Source organism: Cloeon dipterum, chromosome X (genome assembly GCF_949628265.1).
Source record: "Cloeon dipterum chromosome X, ieCloDipt1.1, whole genome shotgun sequence".
Classification (NCBI taxonomy): Eukaryota; Metazoa; Arthropoda; class Insecta; order Ephemeroptera; family Baetidae; genus Cloeon; species Cloeon dipterum.
In genome coordinates, this window is record NC_088790.1 from 5553585 (window position 1) to 5580992 (window position 27408).

Here is a 27408-nt window from a genome sequence, read left to right on the forward strand (position 1 = left end):
TTACAGCAACACCGATTTATTTGGAAAAAACGCAACATTGAGCTCCTATATATACATGTCTGAACCCTGCATTTTGGACAAGCTAACAACAACAACATTAATAATGAACCACATCAATATGCAACAACAATGATCGCCACAGTCTTGCTGGTTAACATTTAAATAAAAACACATTTGGGTGATAAATTTCCTTTTATACTCGTGTCCCAGATTAGAAATCTCGCATTTATTCTTGCTAAAAATGTGTGTCCAGTTCCGGCCGGGCGCATGAACTTGAGCCGCGAAACTCGGTTACTGTTGAAAAGCGCATTGAATTCCGTTTTCGAAAAGCTGCCGTTGCCTTTGACGTTCCTTAAGGCAGTGTGTTCAACATTTTATGCATAATTAGTTTGTTTACGCTGGAACGGGCGGGCTGTATGTGTATATACGCACCGCTCGGCTGCCCTCTGTTGAAATAGCTCGACCACACATCGATTTTCAACATTTCAACCGGCAGTCAGTGCTTGTGATTCTACACAGACAATTCGATTCACTCGCATTTGAACGACGAGATAAAAAACAACTAGCATAATATATTTTTCATTTTTTGTGGCAACACGACTCTCTTTTTGGGGGCCGTCGTGTCGTCACACTGACAAATTTTTCTCTTGTGGGTGACAATATTTTATAAAAAATACTTTCCTGCTTTTATACAAACACATGTACACCGACACATATCACAGTTTTTCAAAAGGTTGTGTATTTTTTTATATTTTTAGTGTTCAACATTTAGTATTTTAGCCACAAAGTTATTATTTCAAAGTTAACAAAGACGTCAATATTTTTAAATGCAGAGGTTTAAATTGCTTGAGATCTAACAATAAATAAAAAAGCTTCCGTATGTAAGCAGCTAATTTAGATAACATTTATTACATTATTTAAATTACTCTAAAAGCTATAGACTGTATTTAAAAAAAATGAAATCAACGCACGGTGTGTATATACTTTGTACGAAATGGGTGTTTCGGAATTAGTCTGAACGGTCAGGACATTGTTCGAAAACCAAAATAGGTATTGATCCGAAATTGTGAATTTGCTCGCTGTCGTCGAGCTTTTGCAAGGGAAAAGAAAGTCTTGAAAGCTGGGCGCAACATGAAAAATATTTGTTAAAACAATGGCTCCTCAAAGATATAGCCCTGTGTCTAAAACCAGAAGCACCGGACCGATAGTTCAATTGAATTATTTTCATAGTAAATTCGTGAATCTAATTCAAATTTCTCACCCAAACTGCTCGCAATTTGTTAGTATGTTTTACAAAAAGCCGTAAACTCATGTTGTATTTCATTAGAATCTCTCAACACCAATGCCCTTAATCTGAGGAGTTTTAGAGGTGACAAAAATATCGAAAGGCTCAACCAAGACGATTCCATCGTGCGGTCGACCAAAAAAGCTTGATAATGGAGACATCTCGGTAAGGGAATTTCTAAAGAGGACACATGAAACACGAGAGCCTAAAACATTTTCCGTTATTTTTAGTATTCGGACAGCATCCCTTTGGATAAATTCTTTTCGGATAATTTCCAAGACGTACCGTTCGGTCAAAGTCCGAGTCACTCATTTTGGATAAAATACGCGCTTCCATCGACAGGTTTTAGTATAGTGAGAATGAGCCAAAATAATGATTAATATGTTAACCGTGTTGTAATTTAAATTTTAGGTTAAATAAAGTTTAAATTTATAAAACAGGTTGACCAGTCTCTATTGCATCCCTAATTTTTATTAAAAGTTTACCTGTTTGTAGTTTATGAAATAAATTCAAATATTTATATTTACAGATTTTTGCTGAATATATTAACTTAAAACAAAAATTAGACCGCCAATTTGAGTGGGAATTTTCGAATGGTTTTGCGTAAGTAAAACTTAAAAAATAACAAATCCATTCCAGATCTTAATGAATTTTTATGAAAAAAGTGATAAAATAAAAAAAAACTGCTGTCTACAAATTGTGGGAAAAATAGAGCCTCAGCCTTTCAAGACCCGGACGAACTTGAGGGGCAAAGGGGGTGGAAGAGTCAGGAAAAGCGAGCGGCGAACCTGTCAGCGCGCGTCACTCACGGAAATCCGAGGAAAAAAGGCGGAAGAAGTGGGTGAACAAGAAATTGGATTGGTTGCGCGTTGTGCGGATCATTGGGCGCGTGCATTATTCCTGTACGGGTGCGAATAATGGGGCGCGCAACAGGATGTGCAGCGCCGAGCCAGCCGAGCACGAGGGCAGCGCGATTATTGATTGCCCCCGCACACTCCGACATGCAGTGTCATTCGCCGGACCGAAAACAACCACCACATCTCGGTCGACGCGCGGCACCCTTTACCTACGTTTATTTACTTTTCTCCGTAGCGTTTACTGGCTTTCTTCTATGTTGATCGTGGTCTCGGCTACCGACGGCGACGACTCCTCCACAACGGGCGCTGCGTAAGAACAGGACGGCCCTGCCTCCAGGTCCGAACCCATCGTGCTGAGTTCGAAACTCTGGTTTGAGCTCGGCGGGTTGCTCGAATTTTCCACCTGCACCTGCCGATAAATGCGCCAATTTAGGAATGAAAAAAGTTGCGGAAACTCAAAGCGAAAAAAGAAAGAAAAATTGTTCCAAATTGGAAACAAAAATAATTTTTAAAATCCAAAAATTGTCTAAACTACAAGGGCGCAAATTTTCGGGGTTTTAAAAAGTAAAAACACCAATTTGTTTCATATTAAATCATCTTGGCTCCCGGAAGTGCAAAAGGGGCCAACTCAACGCCATTTGAAAGCTAATTAAAGTGAAAATAGATCGTCAAAAAAGGTGAAAGATCATATGTCAAAGGTCAAATTTTGTAGAAATATTAAAACTCACAACCAAACATCGCAAGACCAAAATTTTACCAATGAAATATACATACAAATCTTCTCAACGTAATATTTATTTGAACAGAAAAATTTCGTCGAGTAGGATTTTTCTGTTATGGAGATATTTATGGAGACACTAACCTGTAAGCCGCAAGACGTTTGTGACCTTTCAGGGCTGGGGGTGAGACTGATGCAGACTGCGGACGCGGCTTCTCCTTGCAGATGCCTGGTCGAAGTGTCCTGCGGATTGGCGCAGGTGTTTGACCTCCTGACCCGGTGTCTGTGATGCCTTTTGCTGCCGTCCCTCTTGGACGAGTGGTGACGCCGCACTTTGACCTCAGGCACTACGCACGAAAGAAAAAAATTATCAATTTTATTTACGGCTGAGTTTTTAAACTCATTAAGCACCAAATTATGATTATTTCTGGCAGCTTTGATGGAAAATTAGATTTGTCATTGTCACGCGACATGAATGTCCTATATCGCGACACAGAAATTCGTGTTTCCTCTACACACATTAAATATTTACCTTGGATTTGTATGTCGTTCACTGACGACTCAATGTCCACTTGCTTTTGTCTGGTGAGCTGGTGCCGCCTGGCAGTTTCTGACCGCTGGTGCAGCCGCGGGGGCATTGCCCTCGACTGGTCCCGAACCTTCAGGGTCACTTGGCAGTCATCCGGCAAATGCAGGTCCATCGCCATAGAGGCCTGCAAACAAATGTGTACCACTCTTTGTGAAAGAGCTGAATTTTTCTGTTTTATTTTATAAATTTTATAAAGTTTGCATACTAATCAAGCGGAGAGCACAATCATGATTTATTTCGCCAGAAGGGAAATTTTACGCATGATTTGCACACTGTTAAATAGATCGCAATCGAATCAAGCAAAAATCATCAGCAAACCGAGTAATTTGGTAACATCTGGAATTTAATTATGGTACATTGGAGATCAACAGGTTATTGAAAGTTTCACCAATCCAAATTAATTTCAACAGTTGTTACCCCGTATCAATCCACTTTAAACTGTTGAAATCGCTTAACCTCTTTACTAACAAATATATGACCAAAAGGGAAAAGAGTAAACCCACAACGCGTGGAATTTTCACCAGGCTCGGGCAATTAATGAATTGTGCATTAGCGAAAAGGCATACATCAAGAGTGGATCCCGGCGGGGAGCTGTTGAGCGAGCGGAGTGGAGTGGAGGGCTCGGTCGGCTCGGCGAGGGTTTTCATTTCGCTCGCAGCAATTTCAACAAAGTAAACGAAAGAGTGGAAAGACTACGGCATTTTTTGCACTCGAGAGCGAAAAAATGGCACGGAAAAAGCTTTTGGGATTTATCTATGCAGCGCACGGAACTCGTTCTCCCGCGCAGCATCGCATCGCGTGAGTTGGAATTAATGGCGAAAAAATGATGTACGCAAAGATAGCAATCCGCCGATCATACTGTTTTTTCTCTTTCACATTTGGCTCGCGAAAATTTGTTTTATCGGTTCCACTGCAGCTCTGCACATCATATTTGAATGATAAATGACCCTAAAAAAACATAAAGCACGTCTAAGAAGTGCTTTTCCAACCTGTTACGCGTGAATTCAGATGCTATATATAATGCTATATGGTGTTATTTCTGTGATGCTATCTGATGCCTGGTCTGAAATTTTGCAAATTTAGAACGGGTATTTTTGGAACGAGATAAAAGCTAACTGGTGTTCTCGCTATGTCAACTGCGTCAGACCTTTTAGGTCCGTTTCTTGGGTATGTTTTCAGCCTTTTCCAGGAAAGTTACATAAATAGTTCTGGCTGATCTCCTGATCTTGATATTTTTATAATTATTTTTTTCCAGCTTGTAGAGCGCAAAAAACATTTAGAATATAGATATGTAATCTGAAATTGAATTTTGATTTATTTAATTTTCATTAAAAATGAAAATTATGTAAATTGGTGCTTTTTCGGGGTTTCAAAAATATTTACACGCCCAAATACAAGCTTCTAATGGTCAGATTTTCGAAAACCGCACACTGCTAGACTAGTCTCAACCTGTTCTTGAAAGCCCAATTAGTTTATAAGAGTGCCAACCCTTCAAACCTCTTTATGCACCCTAAAAACGTAAAATTATACCGTTTTCTGTTATTTGAACCTCACTGCGCAATTGAATTTAGTGTTTAATTACATTAGAACAAAATGAAATAGGAATACAAGTCGAGTGGTACGCAGTTTTCTTAAATGTGACTCTTGGACGAACTGTTTTTTATTTTGCTGGTCGCTCTGACAATGAAAGAAAACACATTTTTCACCAAATCTACTCTTCTTGACCATCAGTTGTAAAAAAGCTATAGACCATCAGATTCTGTATGAAATCCCCTAGATAGCTGAATTAGTTAAATGGTGTTAACCCCTTTTCAACCTATTCAACAATTAGCGTGAATTTATTATTTTTCCATGTAAAATTTTTTAAACAAAGAATGAAGAGCATCACTCTGAAATTTAGAATTTATCTCGCAAATTTCATGAAGCAACGTACTTCAAATCAAATTTTGTAAAATTCCAAATTCCATTTTTTCAAATTTAAAAGAAAACCCGAATTAACCTTTGACCGTGGACATTAAATTTGTTGTTAATTTGATTATACTCGGTGAATCCAAATCACACCTCTTTTATCATGAGATTGTGAAGTCTTGTAGGAGATTTTCAAAATGATTAAAAATTGAAATTTGGTCGAAACAAAGTATATTACTTCTGCGGTGTTGTTTTTAATCAATTTTGCTCTAAATCATGCCAATTTTGTCCTCAGACCCGTGACATTTCGTCAGGTACTAACCTCTGAAGTTGCCCTTTCGACGCTGCCCTTGGGGGAATCGGCAATCAGGGGCGGCGGCTGGCGCTGCTGGAACATGAGCGGCGAGTAGTTGATGTTGGTGTAGTCGACGGAGAGGGCCTGTCTCTGCAGCGGATGCGGTGACAGCAGCGGACAGCCACGCTTGATGGACGAGCTCTGGCGACGGGCGGCGGCCGTCGACGCCCTGGCGGCAACCGCGTGCCCGGCGCCGATCAGGGCCGGCGGCACCGGCTTCGCCAGCAGCGGCAACGCGGCCAGTAGCGGACTTCCGTTTTCCGCCAGCGCCGCGATGTTGGGCGCTGATGGGCACTTTGCCAGCGAGTTGCGTCTGCCGGCGTTGTTACTCGGCGTCGTCGATGACTTGGGCCTCGCCTCGTCTGTCTGGTAACCTGCCAGGTCGCATTGGAATTTCAAATTTTAGCAATAAATTGAAACAAACAAACGCATTTTGTAAAACTTAATATATTTACATAAAATAAATTTGTATGTGTTTTCCTAACAGGTTTCTGGCACGTTTGTTTGATTGCATAATTACGACTGTAGGTCCTTTTTTATTAAGAATTCTAAAAATTGATGTTCAAAAAAATCATAATCAATAAAAACGCTTTTATAAGGATTTGACGTTTAATTATGTGATAAAATTTAACACATTTTTGTGTGCTTTTGGTGGAAAATGAAATTAGTCGATTTTAGCGATTTATGGGGCTTTGAAGAAAATGAAAAAAGATTTCCAAATCGAATTAAAAAAATTAAGTTTCGCTCAAGTTAGACAAAATTTGGTTTAATGAAAATATTTGATGAGGCAAATAGATCCGTGGGTCATTTTTTACGTTCTGAGAAAACCTTAATAACAAATGTCATCCCGTATAGTGTTTAATATATTGTACATAAATCGTTGTTCTTGAAATTTTCTCTATTCAATCCTCTCGATATGATTGGTGATGGGAAAGGGATGAATGCGTTAACGAAGTTGATATGCATGATAGAATAAAGGTATTTTTCTTGAACGAGTTTTATATTTCCTCTAAAATAAAGTGTTCAAGTTTTTTTGGAGAGGAACTTTGCTGTAAGCTATGAGAAAGAAGATTTTGAGTTTGAAGGGGTGCAAGGGGGTTGTTTTCGGGGTTGGTAAGGTGCGATTGACGTCAAAGTACACTTGTTTTCAATTTTGAAGGGTGTTAATTTGGTTTGAATTGATGAAAGAAATTCAACACACATTTAGCTATGACATTCGTTTCCCAAAGACTAAATCGATTATGCTAATGAGGGCAAACATTCTTGTTAAAATGCAAATGTCCAACTTACAAACTAATGAAAAATTCTTGTCCCTGAGAAGCAGTTGGAAAGGAAAATCAATAAAAGTTAAGAGTTTTTTGCCTTCCCCAAGTTTCACGAAAGGCTCAAGAGAGCAGACTTAGGAGATAACGGATGAAAAGAATGAATTGCTCGTGGAAATGGCCAAGCTAAGGAAAGCATATAAATCCTGTCAGTTGAAAGTAAACAAATAGCGCAAAGAGCAAAAAAGAATACGAAGCAATTGCCTTTTCTTAGGAATTCACGTCCGACTAAACCATTTCTGGATAAACATTTTCGCGTCCTATCGCAGAAACTGAACAGGATATTGGACGTGAAGATATGTGTCTCAGAAAAATAGCCCATCAACAATTGAAACAAAGCTCATTTTAGTTAAATTTGTACAGTACATAACTGAAAGATTAGTTTGGTTGTAATGTTATGTAAAAAGTTATTTTAACATGATAGCAGGTAGATTTGATTTGATCTCCAACTTTTAAATTTTTGTTTGAACATCAACCTGACTTTTTGGAATGTTATTAATGTGGTATACATCGCGGTATCGAAATAACCAAGTTTTCCGGAAAAATAGAACTCTCTTTTCCTGGAAAATCGCTTCTTGGTGTTCAAAAGAATGTGAATAACTCGACATGTGTAATGATAAATAGAGCATCAGACTTGTGCCAAAAGATGACAATTTGGACAGCCTACAACTTTTAAATTGCAACCAATTTTCCCTTTTTTCAATCGCTAAAATCGTCGAATCGAAAATTTCCACAAAATTCTCATTATATGAATTATGAAAGCCTTCGCAAATTTGATAAGGTAATCTCCAAAAACTGGAACGTCAAATCTTAGTATTTAAAAACATTAATAATATTTACAAAATATTGATAATTTGAAAAAAGGTTTTTAAAAATTATTGAAAGACTCACCCGCCGAGTCGATAGAAGACTGGAAAGTCTTAGAAAAGTTAATGAACGATTGCTTGAGTTCCCTCCTGTGCATGCTGACCGCCGGCGAAGGGAGGGCGGAGGCGAGCGGCGTGGCCAGGCCCAAGGTGGTGGCACCCTGAGCGACGGCCCTGAACACGCCAAGGTTGTCCCAGCGCGTCTGGCAGCTGGTGCTGCGGCGGCCGCTGCCGTCGTCGCCGCGGTACCTGTGCGTCGGGCTGGTCTTCGGCTTGAACTTGGCCGGCACCACCTTGGCCGCACTGTCGCGCGCCTCGAACGTCATAACGCACGCGGCCACCACGATGAAACCTGAAACATTCACTCCAAGGGTTTAAAAACGGATATTTAAAAAAAAAACACAAATCAGGCCAGGATTAAATTAGAGTATACGAGAAAAAAGATTGAAAATAATTACCAACCACGCATACTAACGGCCGGGAGTTTAAAATTCTGTTTTCCTGCAAAGTATCTCCAATCCCCAAGCTTATGTGAATTTTCATAATGCAAGAACTTTTTCACCCTTTGAAGATTTTAACGAATAAATTTTCCTTTTCCTCTGATTTAATGGCACGCCGGCTTTCGTACATCAGGCTCCCAAGTTACAAAATTAATCTCCTCGCTTTCCTCCCGAGTTTGCTGTTGTAGGCTCGCAAGATATAATTCGTTTATAGTTGGCGAAGTTTGCTGCGGAAGTTTATGATTTCCTAATACATACTGCGCCAGTTTCCTTCCGATACCAAAAAGATGCTTTACCTTGAAATATGCGTCTCGTGCGGTGCGCACTCTTCTTGATTAAAATCTACTCCGCTGAGATTTGTGTGCACATTTTCCACTTAATGAAAACTCTTCATAATGGTATGGATGTTTGCAATAAGTAAGCAAGTGGAGGGGAAAGTTGTAAAAGCCGAAGCCACCGATGCTCTTTTTCCAGTTTTATTCAACAGATATAGCTGCAGATTTTATTCCTCCTTGAGTTGATCTGGGATTTTATGGTACATTTTTCTAAAGAAAAGTTTTTTTATTGTCATTCAGTCCTGATTGTATTTGAAAAATTAACTCATATAAATTTACAATATCAGCGAACAATTATTTTAAGGTTAATTAAATCTGGCTCTTTCGAAAAAAAAAAAATAGAATATTTTTTTATTCCTAGATTTCACGGTCCTGCTTAATATTTTAATTACCCTCGGGATAAAGTGCAAATCTGAAGTTACGCAAGTAACGTTTTTGGTGAGATTTTCTTAAGCTCTGTGCTCTATCGATCAGCAAGGCTCGCGTTCCGTTGCAGATAATTAGTCCTGACAGACACTTTTAAGTTCCATTTGCATGTGACGCGCCGCTATTAGCATCGCAAAGTAATTATACAGTTAAATTGCTCTGAAATGGGGCTTAAGGGCTGTTAAGCGAAACTTTTCTTCAGGGAGAGAGAGAGATGCAAATTAAGTCAACTCAAAGGGATTAGCCATTGTTTACAAATTTTTGCGTCACGTATAGAGTAGAGTCTGGAAATGAAGACTGATATTCAACTTTTTCAAATTCTTTCAAGCACTTGAAATGTTTTTACAAAAGTCGCCTTTGAAACAGAAGATGAGAGAATGTTTCAAAGGTATCAGTCTTGATAGCAATGATTTTGAACAGATTTAAACTATCTTAGAGTATATTGATATTATACTGATATTAGATATTATACTCAAATATCCTCAAGTTGTTACATCTGCACGCAAATTTCCCAGAGCACTTTTTTGTGAGTCTTATTAGAACTTCTCATGATCAAAACTTTTTTGTCAATATTTTTTAAATAAAAGATTAATAATTTTGCTTCCCTATAAATTTTTACAAGTTTGCGGTGAGTTCGTAATAATTTATTTTAAATTTAGGGATTTTAGAGGTAAATAAATAAATATACACTAGTAGAAATTCTACGCATTTTATCCTTTAAGATTTGAATGGGTGCCATTTCAATTTCGTTATTATATTCATTTCGCAGTCTAATATTTAAATGTTATTATTTACCTTATTTGTATAGTATAATTCACAAATTTAAGTGTCTCATTATTTTCCATTTATACATTCAGTTCGACAAGCAAGAGAGCGTTAGCACCGAAGGTCGGGCTTACATTTTTTTTCAGCCGCTCATCAGCATTAATGGAGGCCATTTCATTGTGTGGGAGAACGTTGAAAATGCGGCCCGAGTGCAAATCTGTCGTTCGGAGAGGACTTAGCGCTCGCAAGGGGCGTGCATTACACTCGGCGCGCCGTGCCAAATCACATACAAAAGCCGATGCTCTGCTCTTTTGCACTCTGCAATGGTGCTGTGCAGCTCCCGTTGCGACCTTTGCAGCTTCCGATCTATTTATAATGCAGGTCGCTCTCTCTTTTAAAAGGAAAAAGCAGAGCGCGACACGGAATCGCTTTGAAACACGTTTTCTTTTTGCCTCGCCGCACAACGAACGGTCTAGTCATTATTTTTAGAAAAGAGATGAACACATGGAAACGGAGATGCCTGTAGTTTACGACATGGACTCGGCGTCGCGCTGAACACGTTTTAATTTGGAAAGAAACTTTGCATCGCGTCAAATGCTTGCCAGTGCAGGAGTTTTTACTTGCGAAAAATGAAATGCCAGATTTTCTCTCCGCTTATTCTAAAAGGATCTTTAACATTTTATTTCTGCTCTAGCAAGTGATCCATTGAATTTACTGTTTGGGAAATTTAGCATTAATTCATCTCTACAATGTGCAATAATCAAATAAGCGCCATATTAAATGATAATTAAATTTTATAATGTGCCTAAATTATCAAAAAATTAAACTGTTCGTTTAAGACTTTTTGCTCCATTCCGATTGCACTCGTAGCCATCTATCAAACGGTGTGCGAATTATTAATCAAATTTTCCTTTTGGTAATATAAATCATGATTTTCAATGTGGAGACAATGCTCGCCGCTTGATTAAACCTTGCAGACGATCTTCTCAGAAATCTGGACGGCAACTTGGGAAACTGAAGCTCTTTCCAAATTTTTAGAACATAATGAGCAAAAATGATGTTTATACATTTTGCAGAGTAATCCTCTTTAATGGCTTATGCACGATGGTTAAAAATCACCTCATTCCAAACCTTCTTTACTACAAAACAAATTTAAAATGATTAATAAGGCACGTTTTTCTGAAGAACGATCTGACAAAATTACACTCACTTGCATATTTGACGAAAAAGTTTGAAAGAAAAAATCTTAACATAGTTAATGTCAAAATATGCGGTCTGCCGCGTTGTCCTTATTTTATTTTCATCAATATAACTTAAATGGAATATTATCTCAAAAAACTACACTATTTAATTTTACGATTCCCGAAGGCTAAAAAATTGGTAGTGTTGAAAGGAAAGAGGCTTATCAGGCAAAAAACGTCTAACCTCGCGGCAGTGGGAGATGCGATGAGTACAGCAGCTGCCGTCAGCTCACACCACCCTTTGGGATTTAACGATTAGAAAAAAGATAAGCTTTAGAACGTGACTTGAAAAGCGAATCAGTCTTCTTTCACACCTTACATTTTAATTCCTCGCATCGTAGAAAGAAATAAATTTTCACTGAAAAGAGATTTCTACATCGTGTACTTCCAGTAAAGTTCAGCACCACGGTTTCAATTCCCGGGAACACATATTTTTAGGGCACATGCAACAGTTCTTCACAAGCAAAAGTAGGTTTTACTGCTATATTAAGACCTGTTGAAACTTTCCTCGTATTGGTTAAAAATTTCAAAATGCTTTCATTTCCATTTGGGTAAAATTCCAGAAAAAGAAAATGCTTTAATACCAATGTAAGTTTTTAAAAATATTAACATACCCAACATGGAAAAATTCACGTATTTTTAAGAAAGAATATTAAAAAATTAAAAAACCCACTCCTTTTTTGTTCCTATGTTTAGGCATTTGGCCCACTTGTCTTTTCGAAAATGACAGAAAATTGACAAAAAATGACTCTTCCATAACAACAATAAATTTTAACAGTAAAAACGTGTCAATTGAGCTAAGAGTCATTGATAAAGTCATTCATTCACAGATAAAATGAAAAATTTAACATTTCCGAGATTGTTGCGTTTAAAAAATTATTCCAGTATTTTCAGAAGAGTCGGCACAAATAAACGAATCCAGTTGATCCTACAGTGAAGGGCATATAAATTCAAAGGACACACCTACATGCACACTCGAGTCATTTTTCCGGGAGCGAATTCGAGCGTGTAGCTGCCGGGACACAAAGCTGCGCCATCGATTACGGGAGAGAGCCATCTTTTGCAATATGACTGCCTGCCCGCCCGTCGTTTGCGGTTGGAACCACGCATCTGCGAAAGAGGCAACATTGTTGCTGAGTAAAACACTGGTGAGCTATGTTTTTCGCGATAACCATGCGCGCCGTGGTTGACTAATTAAACCGCCGAAACAACGCGCGCGGACACCGTTTTCATGCAGCGCTTTTTGTTTTGATAATGAGATTCCTCGCCACGCACCATATGTTCGCTCGTATGGGAAAGGAGATCAAAAACGCTCGACTGAAAATTTTGTTTATTAAAGCGGTTTAATTTCATAACCAAAGCCAACATTTGCGAAAGCCATTAATGCTTGAAGACAGCAAAAAGATGGTCCTTCTTCCGATTTTAAGGGACTCCCGTTGGGATTTAGGATTCAATCCTGCTGGTCTGCATACTGGACTTAAAATATTTCTTTTGATGTGCTGAAAACCCAAATTTGTTCAGCCAATCGTGTAAGTAAACAATTTTTCTGAGATAAAAAAATTGGCTGGATTGATTCGTATTTTCAGCACATCAAAAGAAATCATCATCACAGCAGCAGGATTGAATCTTAAATCGCAGCGGAAGTGCATTTGAATTGAAAGTAACCGCTGGCGTCATATATTAGTAGCTTTAAACACTAAGGGGATTTCGCAAAAACTTGTAGAAGAGTTTGATAAAGAAACGTGTAACATCTTTCGAGATGTACATTCATTTTTGACAGGGTTCGCACAATTATCCGTTTGGTTACTTCCACGGCTATCTTTTTCTCGAAAATAAAGAAAACGATTATGTTATTTTTATCTCAAATAAATTACCGAAAAGTGTAGGTCAGAGGGGTAGAAAACTTTAATATTAATTTTTATTCCGTTTCTAGAAATGCAAATGCCTCATTTTGGACATGAGAAAATAATTAAGATCGTCGAATTTTTTAATTTTTATCCCTGTCTGGGGACCGGGAAAGGCATGCACTGTACTAGCACGAATGCTGAAACCCGGGTCCCAATAACACCGCGAACGGATAACATGGGCGCACCAGGTCGCGCAGGAACCCAGCCCACTGAAGGGCCACTTGCCTCCGCATCGAGGACTTTTTTGAAACGCTAGACATTCATCCCGTAATGCCAAATCACGCCTGTTGGAAAGGTGCAAACCAGCAAGTAATCTAAGGCTATGCAGTTGGCAGGGAGGCTTTCCAGGCGACTACCGACTGCACACATTGTTGCTTAACTTCAGTGATCTAACGAGAACCAACATGCTATACACCACCCTAGACATAGAGATGCAAATGATAGATGCAAATGAGCGCAGAAGCACGCGAGGTTGTCATAATTTTCAGAAAAAAAACTTTATGCAAAATACAACAAACACTATAGATTACAATTATTAGGGAGCGTTTATTTAATTTTGCCGTTTATTTAGTTTTCAGGCATTTTTATGTAAAAAATTTAAATAAGTTTTAATAAGTTTAAATAAGGGTTACAATTCTAGAGAGGGTGGTTATTTCCAGAAATAACAGCTGATGGCCACTCTTTTTGTAAACTGCCTGCTTTTTTTCACACTCTGCAAGGGTTACAAGAATAATATGGAAAGATTTATATGGTTTAAAGTTTTTTTATCTAAGAGCCAGACAGTTGCGTCGAGTTCATGAAGGTTAAAAGGTCACAGCGTGACTCCGCGTTTAATCTGAAAGCAGATGACCGCGGGGTTCGCAATCAGCAATATGAAACAAGTGGCGCAGAAAATCAACGCGCTCTCATGTGGTTGGTATTTGCAATCGCCGCCAGAGTACAGATGTTGACCCAACCAACGGCTAATTTCCATTCATAATTAAAAAGTGGCAAGTGCCGCGGGAGGATTGAAAACACGCGCAGATCTCGTTTCCTTGCGTGCCAAAATATGTATATTTATTCGAGGAAGGAGATGAAAATTCCGTGTTTGCGTTGCGCAACGCAAGCTTTTCTCCAGCTGATGGAACAAGAGGGTATTCCACCTACCCTACCTGTGCAAACATTTCTCAATTCCATTTTGCGTCGCAGACAAACGCTACTCTCGAGTTAACTTTCGGTTCCTGGCAATGAAATTAGATTTTTTTACGCATTTGGTATGAAGACGGCGACTGGTTTTTTTTTTTTTTTTTTGCTAAACGGCACTACTTGCAGTAGAGATATGATATAATTTCAATTGTTTTACAGAATGTTATATAAAAATCGCCTTCACATCATAGTTTTGTGAAATACAGTTTAAAAAAACATCAATTTTGTGTTTTAATTTAACGATTCAAACATTATAGCCTCTTACAGAAATTTAAAAATGCCTATAAGAATTTCCATATCAATTTAAAAATACTGTATATAGCTCAAATTAAACAAAATTTGGGTCAAAGCCAGTCTTTGATTAGTGGTTCATATTTTTAATCTCAGGAAAAACTTAAAAAATTTGAATTGGAAATTATACAAAATCTGAAAAACTTATTCCTTTTTAGCACATATTTGGTCAAAATTTATTGTTTACTTGATATTACTTCGCCGCAAACACTAAAATATTAACTCTTGATACCTTGAGAGTTTTCTTGTGGTTCAGTTAAAAAAAATAAAACCCTTTACTGTCAGTCTTTTTGGTCCTTGGATTAGCTCGCTTTGCACCCAATTTGATGGCTTTTTGTTTTTATTTATTATTTAAGGAAATTCTTCCAATTTCAGGATTTTACTATAGACTTAAGCGAAAAACAGCGAAACTTAAATTCTAAAATTTTACTGTCAAATTGATATTCCTGAACTTGAAGTATAAATTTGTGCGCACTTTATGTTCATTAATTTCACATTTTGTCCCTCGCTGCTAATCTTACCATCGATAAATCACAATCAAACTCCAAGTCCAACCCAACGCAATTTCCAGCTTGTTCACAAGCCACAAACCGTAATCATACTCAGAGCGTATATGAGCAAATTTAATTTCCCTGATGGCTGCGGATGGCCGTGAAGTGCTACAAGGGTGTTTAATAGGAAATAATAATGGCGCTTCATTAAACCACCGAGGCAGCAGAATTCGAGCACTCGTGCATTAACTTTGCAGGTAGGCTAATGCAGGCGCCATTATATTCGGGAGGATTTAATTAGTCGGCAAGAGCCCTTCGAGATGTGCATGCATGTCGAATGAGTGGCCCACTTAATAATTAACTCGAGAGCAGAGAGAGACACACACAGAGGCCTCCGTCGCTGCCGCACAAAGGAACACGCAAAACGTCAAATTGCCCCTGCCGGCTCTCAACCCACGCAAATTGCGTTGCTATTTTCTTCTCGTTTGGCCAAAGTTTACCCAGCCCAGGCTCAATTTGGGCTAAACTGAATTTCATTAAAATTTCCGGGCATTAAAATTAAATCAAATCATTTTGAAAATCGGAACAAGGGCCCCGTTACTTCTTATCTTGCTAAAATTGAATTTTTCTGTTCACGTCACGAAAGGAATTTGTAAAATTTTAGTAAAATTTAAAAAGCAATTTTTCTAGAGTTACAAAGCTCCCCAAGCAATGAGAGATGTCATTTTTCCCCTTACTCGAAAGTGTCTGTATTTTTTCTAATCAATTTCTTGCACCAAAAGTCACTTTTTTCTTAGTCCCCTGGTGGCACGCTGATTGGCCAAATTCGTCAGATAGTTTTGGAGTTGAACCGTGAAAGCAGTTTCCCGAGAGCGAGTTGGGGGATGCATCTGACAGTCACACCACGCAAACAGCACTATATTAGTTTCCCTGGGCGGGTGGGTGGGCTGGGGGGATTTATCTCGACTAGCAAGGCAAATTTGGCCGCCACCAATGAATTGAATAGACACGCACTGCTCCCGGAAGAGAGCCGAGTGCTACTCCACAGAGAAATCAAATCGAAACTTTGACGGCTTGCCTGTTTCGTTGCCTATTATGCTTTTGAGCTGGCAATCAGTCTCGCTTTGGCGGCTGTGTGTTTATACGAAATGGTCCCAATTCAATCAATGTTGAATAATCAATTAAATTAGTGAATTCAACTGAAGCTACCAAAAAATCTGATTTAAAATTTCGACTCTCTTTTTTATGCTCATTTTATCCCTGTCCAAGGACCGGAGGACCGGGAAGGGCGCGCACTGCACTAGCACGAATGCTGAAACCCGGGTCCCAATAACACCGCGAACGGATAACATGGGCGCACCAGGCCGCACAGGGACCCAGCCCACTCAAGGGCCACTTGCCTCCGCACCGAGGACTGCATTGAAACGCTAGACATTCGTCCCGTGAAGCCAAATCACGCATGCTGGAAAGGTGCAAACCAGCAAGTAGCGAGTCGGCGCCGGTGCGCCTCCCAGCCCGTTGAGCAATTTGAGCAATTCGAGGAGTCACTTAACCACTTTTTGCCATTTCTGACATTGGGTAGCCAGTATTAGATCTCCGAACTGCTCAAATACCTCACATTGCTTTGACACTCCTGAGAGTGCCTTAACAATGCGAGCCAACGGGCTGGTTTTATTGGTAAGGAATTTCACGATTTTCCCGCGCTTTAAGACACATGCCACACCTTCTTTTTGTATTTTCCTGGGAACCACGCCCACATTTCAAATTCCCCGCGAGTTACGCCCTCCTCAAGTGGTCGCTGCTCACAGAGAATCCGGCTTGCACGTTTTTTGACATCAATAAGAACAATTTATTTTAAAAAAATCAGTAAATTTTCAAACTAAAAATTGTTTATTGTTGTAAGTAGAAAATTAAAGAAACGCCGGCTATTTTACTGGTGGCATCATAGAGGCCAAAAATATCAATAAATATTTATAGAAAAATGTTAAAATAGAACTGTCAATTTTAAACAAAAATCAAGTTAGCGTAACTTGTGCCCACAGAAATTAATTAAATTTTCTTACTTTTTGAAAAAAATGTGTAAAAATTTGCAATATGTTTAACACCAATTTTGTTGAAATTGATCAATGTTTTACAATTGTATGATATGTTAGCCAGTGAGAAATAGAGCTGCGCATTTGCTCTGTTGAGATGTCACGAAATTCGCGTCAAAATATTCATTCATTTTGGTACGACGTGCGCGCAATTTCACTTTTGACGGAAGGGACGTGCTCCCGGAGCGTGCTGGGATGACAAACGTGCGTCGGACTTGTTTGAGTCAAGAGCGGAGGGAATGTTATCGATTGGGGGCGGCGCCAGCTCCACGAGAGAGCGCCGGAGCTCAGGCTGGATGAGGGCAGGTGCGTGATGCCCAAGACGAACAGGTGGCATGCAAAATAAATAGCTGACGAGAGCGAGCGCCTACCGCCAGATTAGTACGCCGCTTATCTCGCAGAAAGCTCTTTATCTTTTGATGAACTCAAAACAACATGGCCGCATGCCCACACGTGCGTTCGTCAATAATAAGTTTTTCACGTTCTAGTCTCAAGTTCCGCCATCAAAGATCAATGACGAGCATGGCTGTAATATTTAGACCATCGACTTTTTTTCTGCGCTTCCAATCGTTGCAGAGCCATCAAACGAGTTCTCATAATGTGATATATTTTTTAGGACTACACAGAGCGAGTGTGCTTTCAATTTTGGTGATTCGGCGAAGAAAAAAAATGGGGTAGAGAAAGGATTATTAATGGGGGTGGTGCCCTTAAACTTCCTCAGATATATCTAGGGGAGGTCATAACGATGTGCATTTTTTTAAGAAGTCGAGATTGGGTAACTAATGCCTAACTTTCTCTGATGGAGGCCGTCGTATTAAAAATACCAAATCACTGGTTCTCTATTTATCCCATTTACAAAAACTGATGCTGACCAATTTACTCGTGTTGGCGTCCAATGATGTGCGGTATAGGTTTGAACAGTCAACTCCGTCGCGTGTGAGGTGCAAAGAGCAGTTTTTCAGGGTGGGCAATGGGGGTATAAGCGATGACATCCTGAGACCCCTTTAATAAACTTTGGGAGGTCAAGAAGAGTCTAACGGTAGGTGGTTTTAAAAAATCTGAAGTTGAGATTTACTTGTGTTAGTCGGAGCCCCGGACACGAACGAATTTTAAACTTATTTAAAGCAAAATATCTAAAAAAAGAAAGCATTTCCAAATTTTTTAAACAAGTGGTTATAAAAAAAACGATCATCTAAAAATGGTTAGATATTTAATTTTATAAAAAAGTATACAATTGATATTTTTATGCCACCCATTGTTTTGTGCTCCATTTTCCAGACCGAATTTTAATTTTTAATACAACACACAGTGATAATAAATTCCATTTGTGACTCAAAAATGCCAGACACATCGATCGGTTTTCCATTTGAGTCTTTCTATCTGAATCCGAATATTCACCACTCAAGAGAGCGCCAATTTCCGATGGATCGGCAATTCAATTCCGCCTGCACAGATAAGCCGTGTTTTTATATTCAACTGAGAAGCAATTTGCGATTGCAAATCACTATCTGGAAGCAGGCGCGAGATGAGAAAGATACAAACTGAATATAATCATCCTCACTCAGCCAGCTCAGCGGAGCGGGAAATGACTTCAGAAACAATTATATATATTGGGAGTTGTAAGGATGGGGAGAGAGAGACGGAGAGAGAAGTCTCCATCGCCGATAAAGACGGATCAAAGAGACAAGGGACAGTGTGCAAGGAAAGGAGACGCGTATGGAATTTTACGGTTCTTATGAGGGTCAAAACTTATTGCGTAATTGTAAATATTTGAAAAGAAAATGAAATTTAAATATATGCAGAACCTCTAGTTGCAAAAAATCTTACTGAACTATGGCGTGCTATCTAAATTAAAAAAGTAACGTATTTTTCCGTAAGAATTTTAATCTATTTTGTTTGTTTAATTTTAATACAATTTCGTATTTCAGTGCAGCTGTATGGTTATGGATTCACTATACATTTAAATTATTTTATTTTCAGATTAACATAATATAGCATTGACATTTTTTTGGTTATGTTATAATTTAAAACGACAGGAAAACATGTAAATTATATCAGCTGTTAACAATATGTTTTTTTGTTTGTTACAAACGTTTAGCCATTAAAAACTTACAATGAAGCTCATGAAAAACACATGTGAATGTCAAAAATGATCCACTGATCAAATATTTTATATTAATGAAAATAAATTTCATTCAAATGTTGCACAAACTGTAATTTTAAATTGATTTTGAATTTTTTTGTCATTTTCTTCAAGCATTAAATCAAATCATTTCTACCAAATCCACATCATCTAAGCCTACAAAAATTCATTGGGCTTGTTACCAAATTCTAAAACGCCGTATCCTAAAGGAGAAATTCACAATTACCGAAATTCCGCACTGTCCTTCGCGACATGGAAACTCTTTGGAGCCGGTCCAAGTCTCTCTTCTTTATTAAATCGGCTTCAATTGCCGCTGTTCCCGCGATTTAGACGTTTTCATTAACGTCCGACGGTGGTGCGGGGTAGCCAAGCAAGTTAAAAGGTCTCAAAATTACAGACGCTTGCCACTGGAAAACGGGAGCAATAAAATTTATATGTAATCGAGTGTCCCCGTCGAGCTGCTTTTTATTGCCCTCCTCGCAATATAACTTTTCTCAAGTGCACAAGTTGCTCCTATTCTGTTTCCCATTTCCCGTCCGTGCTTGCCGACTACTTGAAATTGCAAGCAAAACTTTTATGAATTCTTCCTGCTTAAGAGATTTTTTATTAAAATTTCTGACAACACGCAGAAAAAAGTATGGGGAAATGAGAAAAATTTTAGTTTCTGTTTGATATCCTTGACTCTAGAGCAGCACACTTTTCAGGATGGAGGACATTCATAAATTACATTAAGACTTCAAGATGGAAACAACCAGTCCGTTGGCTCGCATCGTTAAGGCATTCTTCGCAGTGTAAAAGCAATGATAAATATTTGAGCATTTCTGAGATCTTTTACTGCCTACCCAACGTCAGAGAAGGCCAAAAGGTTTTTAATTGAGATACTCGAAATGCTCAAAAAGCTCGAACGGGCTGGGGACTTGCCACTACTTGCTGGTTTCCACACCTTTCCAGCGGCTATTTAGGGGAAAATGTCAATAAAAGACCAAGACGAAATGATGGTCACATAGATAGGGCCCAAGCTTCTCTGCGGCTCCATGTTATCCGCTTGGCGGTGTTTTTTGCTAACGGTGAACTAATATTGAAAAACAGGTAGACTGCTAGAAAACAAACTCATTCTGCATCCGTTTCAGACAAAAATCAATAAAGTGTGCTTGTCAGGAGAGGATGCATGTGCATACATGCACATTTGAACAAAAATGACGTTTCACTTGCACCGAGTCTGATATATGGAGACGGGGAGGCCGTGAAAAATTAATTTTGCATGCGAGTGCGGTGGTAGGGTAATTTTGCGGCCACGCTATCTGGCAGCTTTTGCATAATCCGCAGCCTCTTCAAAAAGCATCCGTTGCCTTTGGGGAGCTGCTCTTGACACCCTGTGCAAATTCTTAATGTGTATTGGCTTCTTTGAAGCTTTTGGCGGGATAATTTCGCAATCTGGAACATGTGCCAGTTTATCCAACACGCCACAAATTGGCAGCAAAAACTCTCGCGTACGAAAATTTTAACATTTTCAGTTATGCTGAAAAATAGCTAACATTCTATAGGGGTGAGATTAAAGGATGATTGATCAGATTTTGAATTGTCCACACGCTCAATTAGTTGCATCATTAGCTTCCAACCTGCGAGAAAAACATTTTTTCCATGATATAGAGGGTGGAAACAGAGGGGTTAAAGAGGGTGGCACCCTTAGACTACTATCCAGGTGAGATCATGACGAGCCGAATGGTGTGCAGATTATGCAAATCTAACGCTTGATATAGAAGCCAAGATTTGGTGAAAAATGACATATTCTTGCTAAGTTTATGTTGATAAAAAAAACTTAAATTGATAACTTAATATCGGGTTCTAACCATCAAAAATACCAAAAAACTGAATATCGTATGATTTGTCTTCACGTCCGATGATTTACTGAAATAGTTTCAGTGAGATAATACTCAACACCGTTGCAAAAGGATGTGCTAACAACATAAAAGTGCAAATATTGCAGTTTTTAAGGTGAAAAAAGGGTCTAAAGCGGTGACACCATTAAACTGATTTGGCTATCTAAGGGAGGTCAAGACTAGTCTAATGGTGTGCGGATTTTGAAAATCCAACTATTAGAAGCTGAAATATAGACTGCAAGAGAAATTCCGTAAAAATAGCCCAAAAATGAGATTTAAATTTGCATTGAATTTCCCAAAGAAAAGCCTTGAAAGAAAAACATTTCCATCTTTTTATGCACGTTGTGTAATAGTTTTTTACACAATTCGTTCCCGTTTTCGGGAGCATCCAAGCCATTTTTCCATCGCATTGCCCGGGCTACTTTGACAGCGGACCTTTTTCTTTTATCTGAACGGCTCATCTCTGCGTGTGCGTGGCAGCCGCAATGACGTTTTCCGCCAAATTCGACAGCAAACCCGTATCCATTTCACTTACGACCGGCACAACGACACAAAACCCTCGGATATCGAGTTTTTTTGTCTGCGAGTGGAACATAATGCACCCTCCGCTCACTCAGTGTCCTTTTGCTTTATAAAGAGGCAGCAGTCGATATATGGAGGCCGAAAATGGAAAGACTGAAAGGGAAAAATAATGTAAATCACGCAGACCTTGTTCCGCCTAATTTTCATATCCGCGTGTGTGCGTGAATATGATGGATTTAGATCTTAATTTATGGCCCGTATTTTGTGAATCAAGGCTTTTTCTGTGAATTCATAATTATTGTGAAAATCTAGGAACAATATTTTTGGTGCTTTTATTGAGAGGACTAATAATGTAAAAAAGTGGTTAAATCCGTTTTAAAAGTCCTGTTGATGAAAGCAGGGTTTGCTATCACACAGCAGCTGCCGTTCGTTTTTCCACGGCTGTCTTTTTTGCAGGAAAGAAAGAACAAGAAAATGTCTAGTTCTTTCCAGACGAAAGATATTTAATGGAATTTCTCTTATATCAATGACAAATGTAAGTAAAATGCAGATCGAATATCAGAGAGGCACAAATATATTTTTTAAATATACTTGAAGCTTTTTTCAATTTGCAACATTAAAAAAGTTTGAACTTGTAAGCTTTGGAAAAAACAATTTAAATCTGAGAGCGCCATCTTTGAATGTTTAATCGATTTAAAAAATATGAGTCTTTACGAAATAAAATAAAAACATGAGTTTTTCATACTCTGGAGCCTTCTGGAGCGTTCTTGGGGAGTTTTAACTTTTATTACACATTTGGGTTTCTAAAAAAAAAAAAAAAATGACAACAATACCAGTTCTATGCAAGCTACTGTTTACTCTGTGAAAAATTCACGTTGTCATCGTTTTTAGTTTTCGAGATTAGCAGTAAAACGTTTTATTGGTGACTGCGCTCCAGCTTCGGAGTGGTCGTACTGGTCGTTTCCCCGCTAATCTAGTAAACTAAAAACAATGCCACTGTGCATTTTTCACAGAACTTTTACCTCATACAAGTAAGCTTGGTATATAGCAAACACCTTCCATATAAATTTTCTTCAATTAAATTTAAAATTTTTTATTAATAAGGTTCATAAGGAATGAAACCACCCAAAGCAGTGCTAAATCTCCGGAATAAATTCTCCAGAAGAGTTCAGAATGAAGAAATTTATATTTTATCAAATAATATAATCAATCCAACAGATATTGAGAGCTTGTGTAATGGGTAAAGCACAATTTCTATGTTTCTGCTGGCAGGAGGGAAAGTTTTGTCTGCACGATTCCATTCCACTCTCGCCCCCGCCCGCGCAGCCGACAAACCGGAAGCAACCGACCCGATTCAAGCCAGCGTGTATAACAATCGTGCAGCAAAGCTTTCACCACACGCACACAGTGGGGCTGCTAGAGCGCATTCACGTCGAAAATGAGGCAGATGCGCGCATTATTTGCCAACTCACCTCCGACGCCCATCACAATGGGTCCGGCGTAGGAGAAATTGTTCAAGTGGAAGCCTCTGCTCTCGTTCTTCACTTTGATTGTGGTGTTGCCTCTGATCTCTTGATTCACAGATAGCGTATCTGCATAATAGCCTGCCAACAGAGAAAGAGGAAAAAATATGCGGTTATGTAATATCACGGAAAATCAGTTTTCAAAATATTTTGACTTCCCGAAATGATAATTTGCAGAAATAGAGCAAAAAGGCTTTTTACTCCAATTTTCGCAGACGGGGAGAATCTGAAAAAGGGGTTTCTTTTAATCTGTCATCCTTTGACGCTTATTCAAGAGATTGTACTACAAAATAATTGATGACGTTAAAAGGATTTTTTGGTTGAGGATAAATAATTACTACATAGAAAATGTAAAAGTTTATTGAAAATTTTTTATCTCCGACCGCTGTGATGTTTGATCAAATGATAACCAATGAGTTTTTGATCATTTTGATGAACTTTGAAAAGCGGTTATTTCTTCAAAACCAATAAATCAATAATTTTATTTGGATTTATCTGAAAATTTAAATTAAAACGCCAAATCTCATGATTTTCCCGCGCTTTGCAACATGCCAAGTCTCCATTTTTTAATTTGAAGGGAACCGCACTCTATTTCGAAATTTCCAAGAGTTATACCCTCTTCCAGTGGGCGCTGTTCCCAGAGAATCTAGTGGACATAAATATTTTCCGCAAAAAATTAAAATTTCCAAAAATTCAGTCATTGTTCCATCGGTTAACTCGGAAAAGATCTATAAATAAAATTATTGTTTTGAAAGGAAAAGAATAGCGCGGCTACTTAATTAATGGAAAGAATTCAAATTCGATTTAATAAAATTAATTTTGAGCTGGGAACTGATTAAAATCATCCAAGCAAAAACCTATTTTTGTTTAACTTACCCCTTCATTTCCATTCTTATAAACCATTTCTCCTTGTTCCTTTTTGCGCTCCCAAAATTTTATATTAAATTTTTACAATTTTACAATCTTGCTTAGATTATATTGCATAAAAATTATTAGGATTTGCAAAAATTTGGAGATTAGGAGTGCGCGTATTTGAGGCTTTCTGGGGGGTAAACCAAGTGAGTGTGTGTGATAACAAAGTAAATATACGTCTCGGCAGTGTATACGCGTGAAGCGCTCTTTTTTCGATCTTTTGTTGTTGCTAAACCAAGAAGAGCCCTCGTCGCTCATGCCGAAAGCTCAAGAGACGCAAGCTGGCTGCGGGAACAAAAAAATACGCGTTCGCTTTGAGAGGTTTGGTTCGGCGGGTTGCATACGCTCGATTCCGCGGCTTCTTTTCGTTCGCTCGTCGCGCGAAACACCCCACGCGCGCTACTTTCTCATTAAAATAATTACGCTCCAGCGTCGCAACAACGACGCTTACCGCCGCGAGCAAAATTGCAGTAATTATTTTTAATTATTTCGCTCATGGCGTAAGCGTCTGCGGATGCAAATAGAACGGCACGAAATTTATCGACACAGTATACTTTTGTTTTCCAGGTGAGAATCGCGGCCTCACAATTATAAAGAGACGCGGGCTTTCAACAAGCTTTCGACAAAGAACGAAGCAAATTGACTTTCTTACCGAAGAATAGGTGGCGACCTTTGCGGCCGCGTTCTTACTTCTCCTTCCGCCGCTCTTGTAATGAACTCGTAACGAACTGTCTGAATAAGTTTTTTATTAGCTTACTTTCCGCTCCCGTTTCCTCACCACCGCCGACGGAGATGCGCGGCGCGAGAGAAGAGAAAAAATATCTCGCTCCCAGCCGTCTCCCATTGGATTGCATGTGGCTTTGTTGGCTACACTTCTTATTGTTACGTCTGTGAATTATTTTTTTTCTAGACTCCAGTTCAAAACAGCTATTTGTCTGGATCAGATTGAGCTTTACTTATAAATTGGGGTTGTTTCCTCGAGAGATTTGATATCGTCTGCGAGTTTTCAACTTATTGTTGTTGTTTTTATGGCGCTATAGAATGACTAAGTGTGACGGACAATATATGAGGCAATTTTTCTGGAATATCAGGATGAAACCTGGGAAATTGGTGAAGCCTATAAAAAATTGAGAATACATCAAGTTCTAATGAAGCCAGAACATACAACTTTACGGTGAACAACATTTACAAATACATTTTTGAAATATCAGTAATTTTAGAGTTCGATATAAAATTAAATCAAATGAGTAGCCACTTTAACGATGCCTGACGAGCTCTGTATTAGTAAAATCTGCAAGATCTGCGCACACCGTTGGAACGACCAAGTCAAGAGCTTTCAGAATATGTGTGATTTAACCCTTTGGCAGCCATCAGGGCGCTCAGGAACGCGATGTAGGGTTCATCAGAGTGTATAATAAAGTTTCTGTGGAATATGGGCACCTCAATGCACGTTTTTCGTGGAAACAGTTTTGCGCGCGAGATTTTCTCTGGCGGCGGTAAATCATCATCAGTGCCAACAAGATTGTCTCATAAATGAGTTTCGCTGAACTTTTCGTCGGATTGTGAAAAAGCGCCCGCCTTTCTGCACTCTCCAGAGCTCTCCGCAGCGTCTTGGGACCCATTACAACTTAGACGCCCAGCAAAGCCGGGTTGCGAAACTTTAAGTGGCTAATAAGAGCCTGCCTATGGTGCGATGCGGCCAATTATGATGCCATGAGTTAGGTCGATTTGGGGCCAAAACTGCGGCCCGTAATTTTACAGCTCCTTTCCAGTTCAAGCTATTTGCTGTGCTACTTTGCACTTAATTCAAATAAATAATGCATTAATTTTAATATAAGGCATGGGGTGGTAATTTAGAGTGAGTTTTGGATAATGTAAAATATTTGGAGGCAAACATTTTTGATAAGAATTGTAGCAGAAGGGTTGAAGCCGCCCTATACCCTTCAGCTGGTTAGGGTAGGTAAGGATGAGTCTAACGGTGTGTAGATTTTGCAATTCTGATTGTTAGAACCTGAGATTTGGAGTTTACAATATTTTCAAAATGCGAAAAAGTCGAAAAAATCTTGTTTTTTTAGTTTTGAGGTAAAAACAAAATAAAATACCACTCCGAACTTTTCTCAAATGCTCACAAATGTCGTGGCACAACTCTTGAGCAAATCCAAAATTCTGAACTTCTTTTCCAAAATTTTATTTACAATCAAAAATTTCCAGTAATGACCTTTTAACTTGACCTGGGACAACAAATTTGGTAATATATTCATTTGGCTCGTCAGTCAGAAGGAAAGCACGCATTATTTTTTTAAATCGCACTACGGGGAAAGGAAATAATGAGGTCTCAAAATTTTCCAAAATGAATTATTGTGTCAGCCATCAAATTTTGGAATTTGACCGGATGGCTCCTGAGCGTCTACTACAATTTGAGATATGGATGTCTCGAGCTGACGGATTTGAACGTGAAGCTGAAGATACCCATTTGAAAATCGTATAGTCACGATGAAATTTGAATGTATTCTTGTTAAGTATGAATGTTGTATTAATTTGAACTTTGAACTAATCCAACTATTACAATTATCATTCCTTGACACGTCATTTTAAATTATATTTGAATTATTTAAAATTCAATCAATTCCATTTTGAATTTCTGATTCAAGCCCAAGAAGCAATATAAAGATCCAAATAACTCCGACCCCAGAGAAAGAACTAATATTATTACTGTATGTTCACATGCATATTCAATTGTTTATTCATGCCAATTATGTCCTCCAACTCGTGACATTTTATCAAAACAAAATATCGTATGTATTGATTTATCCCCAATATTTAAAGTTTAAAACATCAAATGCAAGAAGTTCCCAATTCAGAAAAGTTGCTAATCATTAAAATTGTAGCCAAGTTTGCAAACAATTTCCTGATTAAAAGATGAAATAAAATCAGTGTCGCGGACACTGTTCCAAAAATAAAAAGGTAAAAACAATTGTAGTGAAGACTGACCGAGGATGGCCATCGAGGCGCCGAGCACCATGAGCAGGATGCCGAGCGAGAGCGCCTTGCACGCGTTCCACAAGCACTTGGACGTCACCTTTCCCTTGACCACCTGCACGTTCCAGTCGCCGCGGAACTCGTGCGGCCGCTGCTGCTGCTGCTGCTGCTGTTGCTGTTGCTGCTGCTGCTGCGGGCGGCCGCGGCCTTTTTTGACCGCGACGGCCGCTGCCTGGTGCATCGCTGTACTTCAGTCAGCCGGGGCGGCCAGCGGGGGCAGGGGGCCGTCCTGCCTCCGTCTGCGCTCTGCCAAGA

At 38.9% G+C, this 27408-nt stretch overlaps 1 protein-coding gene across 1 annotated transcript; it reads right to left on the reverse strand.

The window, feature by feature from the left end:
- Positions 1-27408, reverse strand: LOC135946540 (uncharacterized). Its single transcript, XM_065494792.1, has 7 exons — positions 27106-27408; positions 23152-23283; positions 7926-8252; positions 5680-6086; positions 3393-3573; positions 3005-3207; positions 1-2551 (listed from the first exon to the last, which is right to left on the reverse strand). Exons 1-7 carry the CDS (start codon positions 27332-27334, stop codon positions 2381-2383), a joined length of 1650 nt encoding a protein of 549 aa, XP_065350864.1. The 5' UTR covers positions 27335-27408; the 3' UTR covers positions 1-2380.

Bases quoted from the DNA above. Each gene is read 5' to 3' on its own strand.
- LOC135946540 (XM_065494792.1), bottom strand. From the start codon at position 27,334: ATGCACCAGGCAGCGGCCGTCGCGGTCAAAAAAGGCCGCGGCCGCCCG. The intron at 6,087-7,925 runs GTGAGTCTTTCA...GCGACCTGGCAG, and splicing joins GTCTTCTATCGACTCGGCGG to GTTACCAGACAGACGAGGCG. The intron at 3,208-3,392 runs GTAAATATTTAA...TTTCGTGCGTAG, and splicing joins GAACGACATACAAATCCAAG to TGCCTGAGGTCAAAGTGCGG.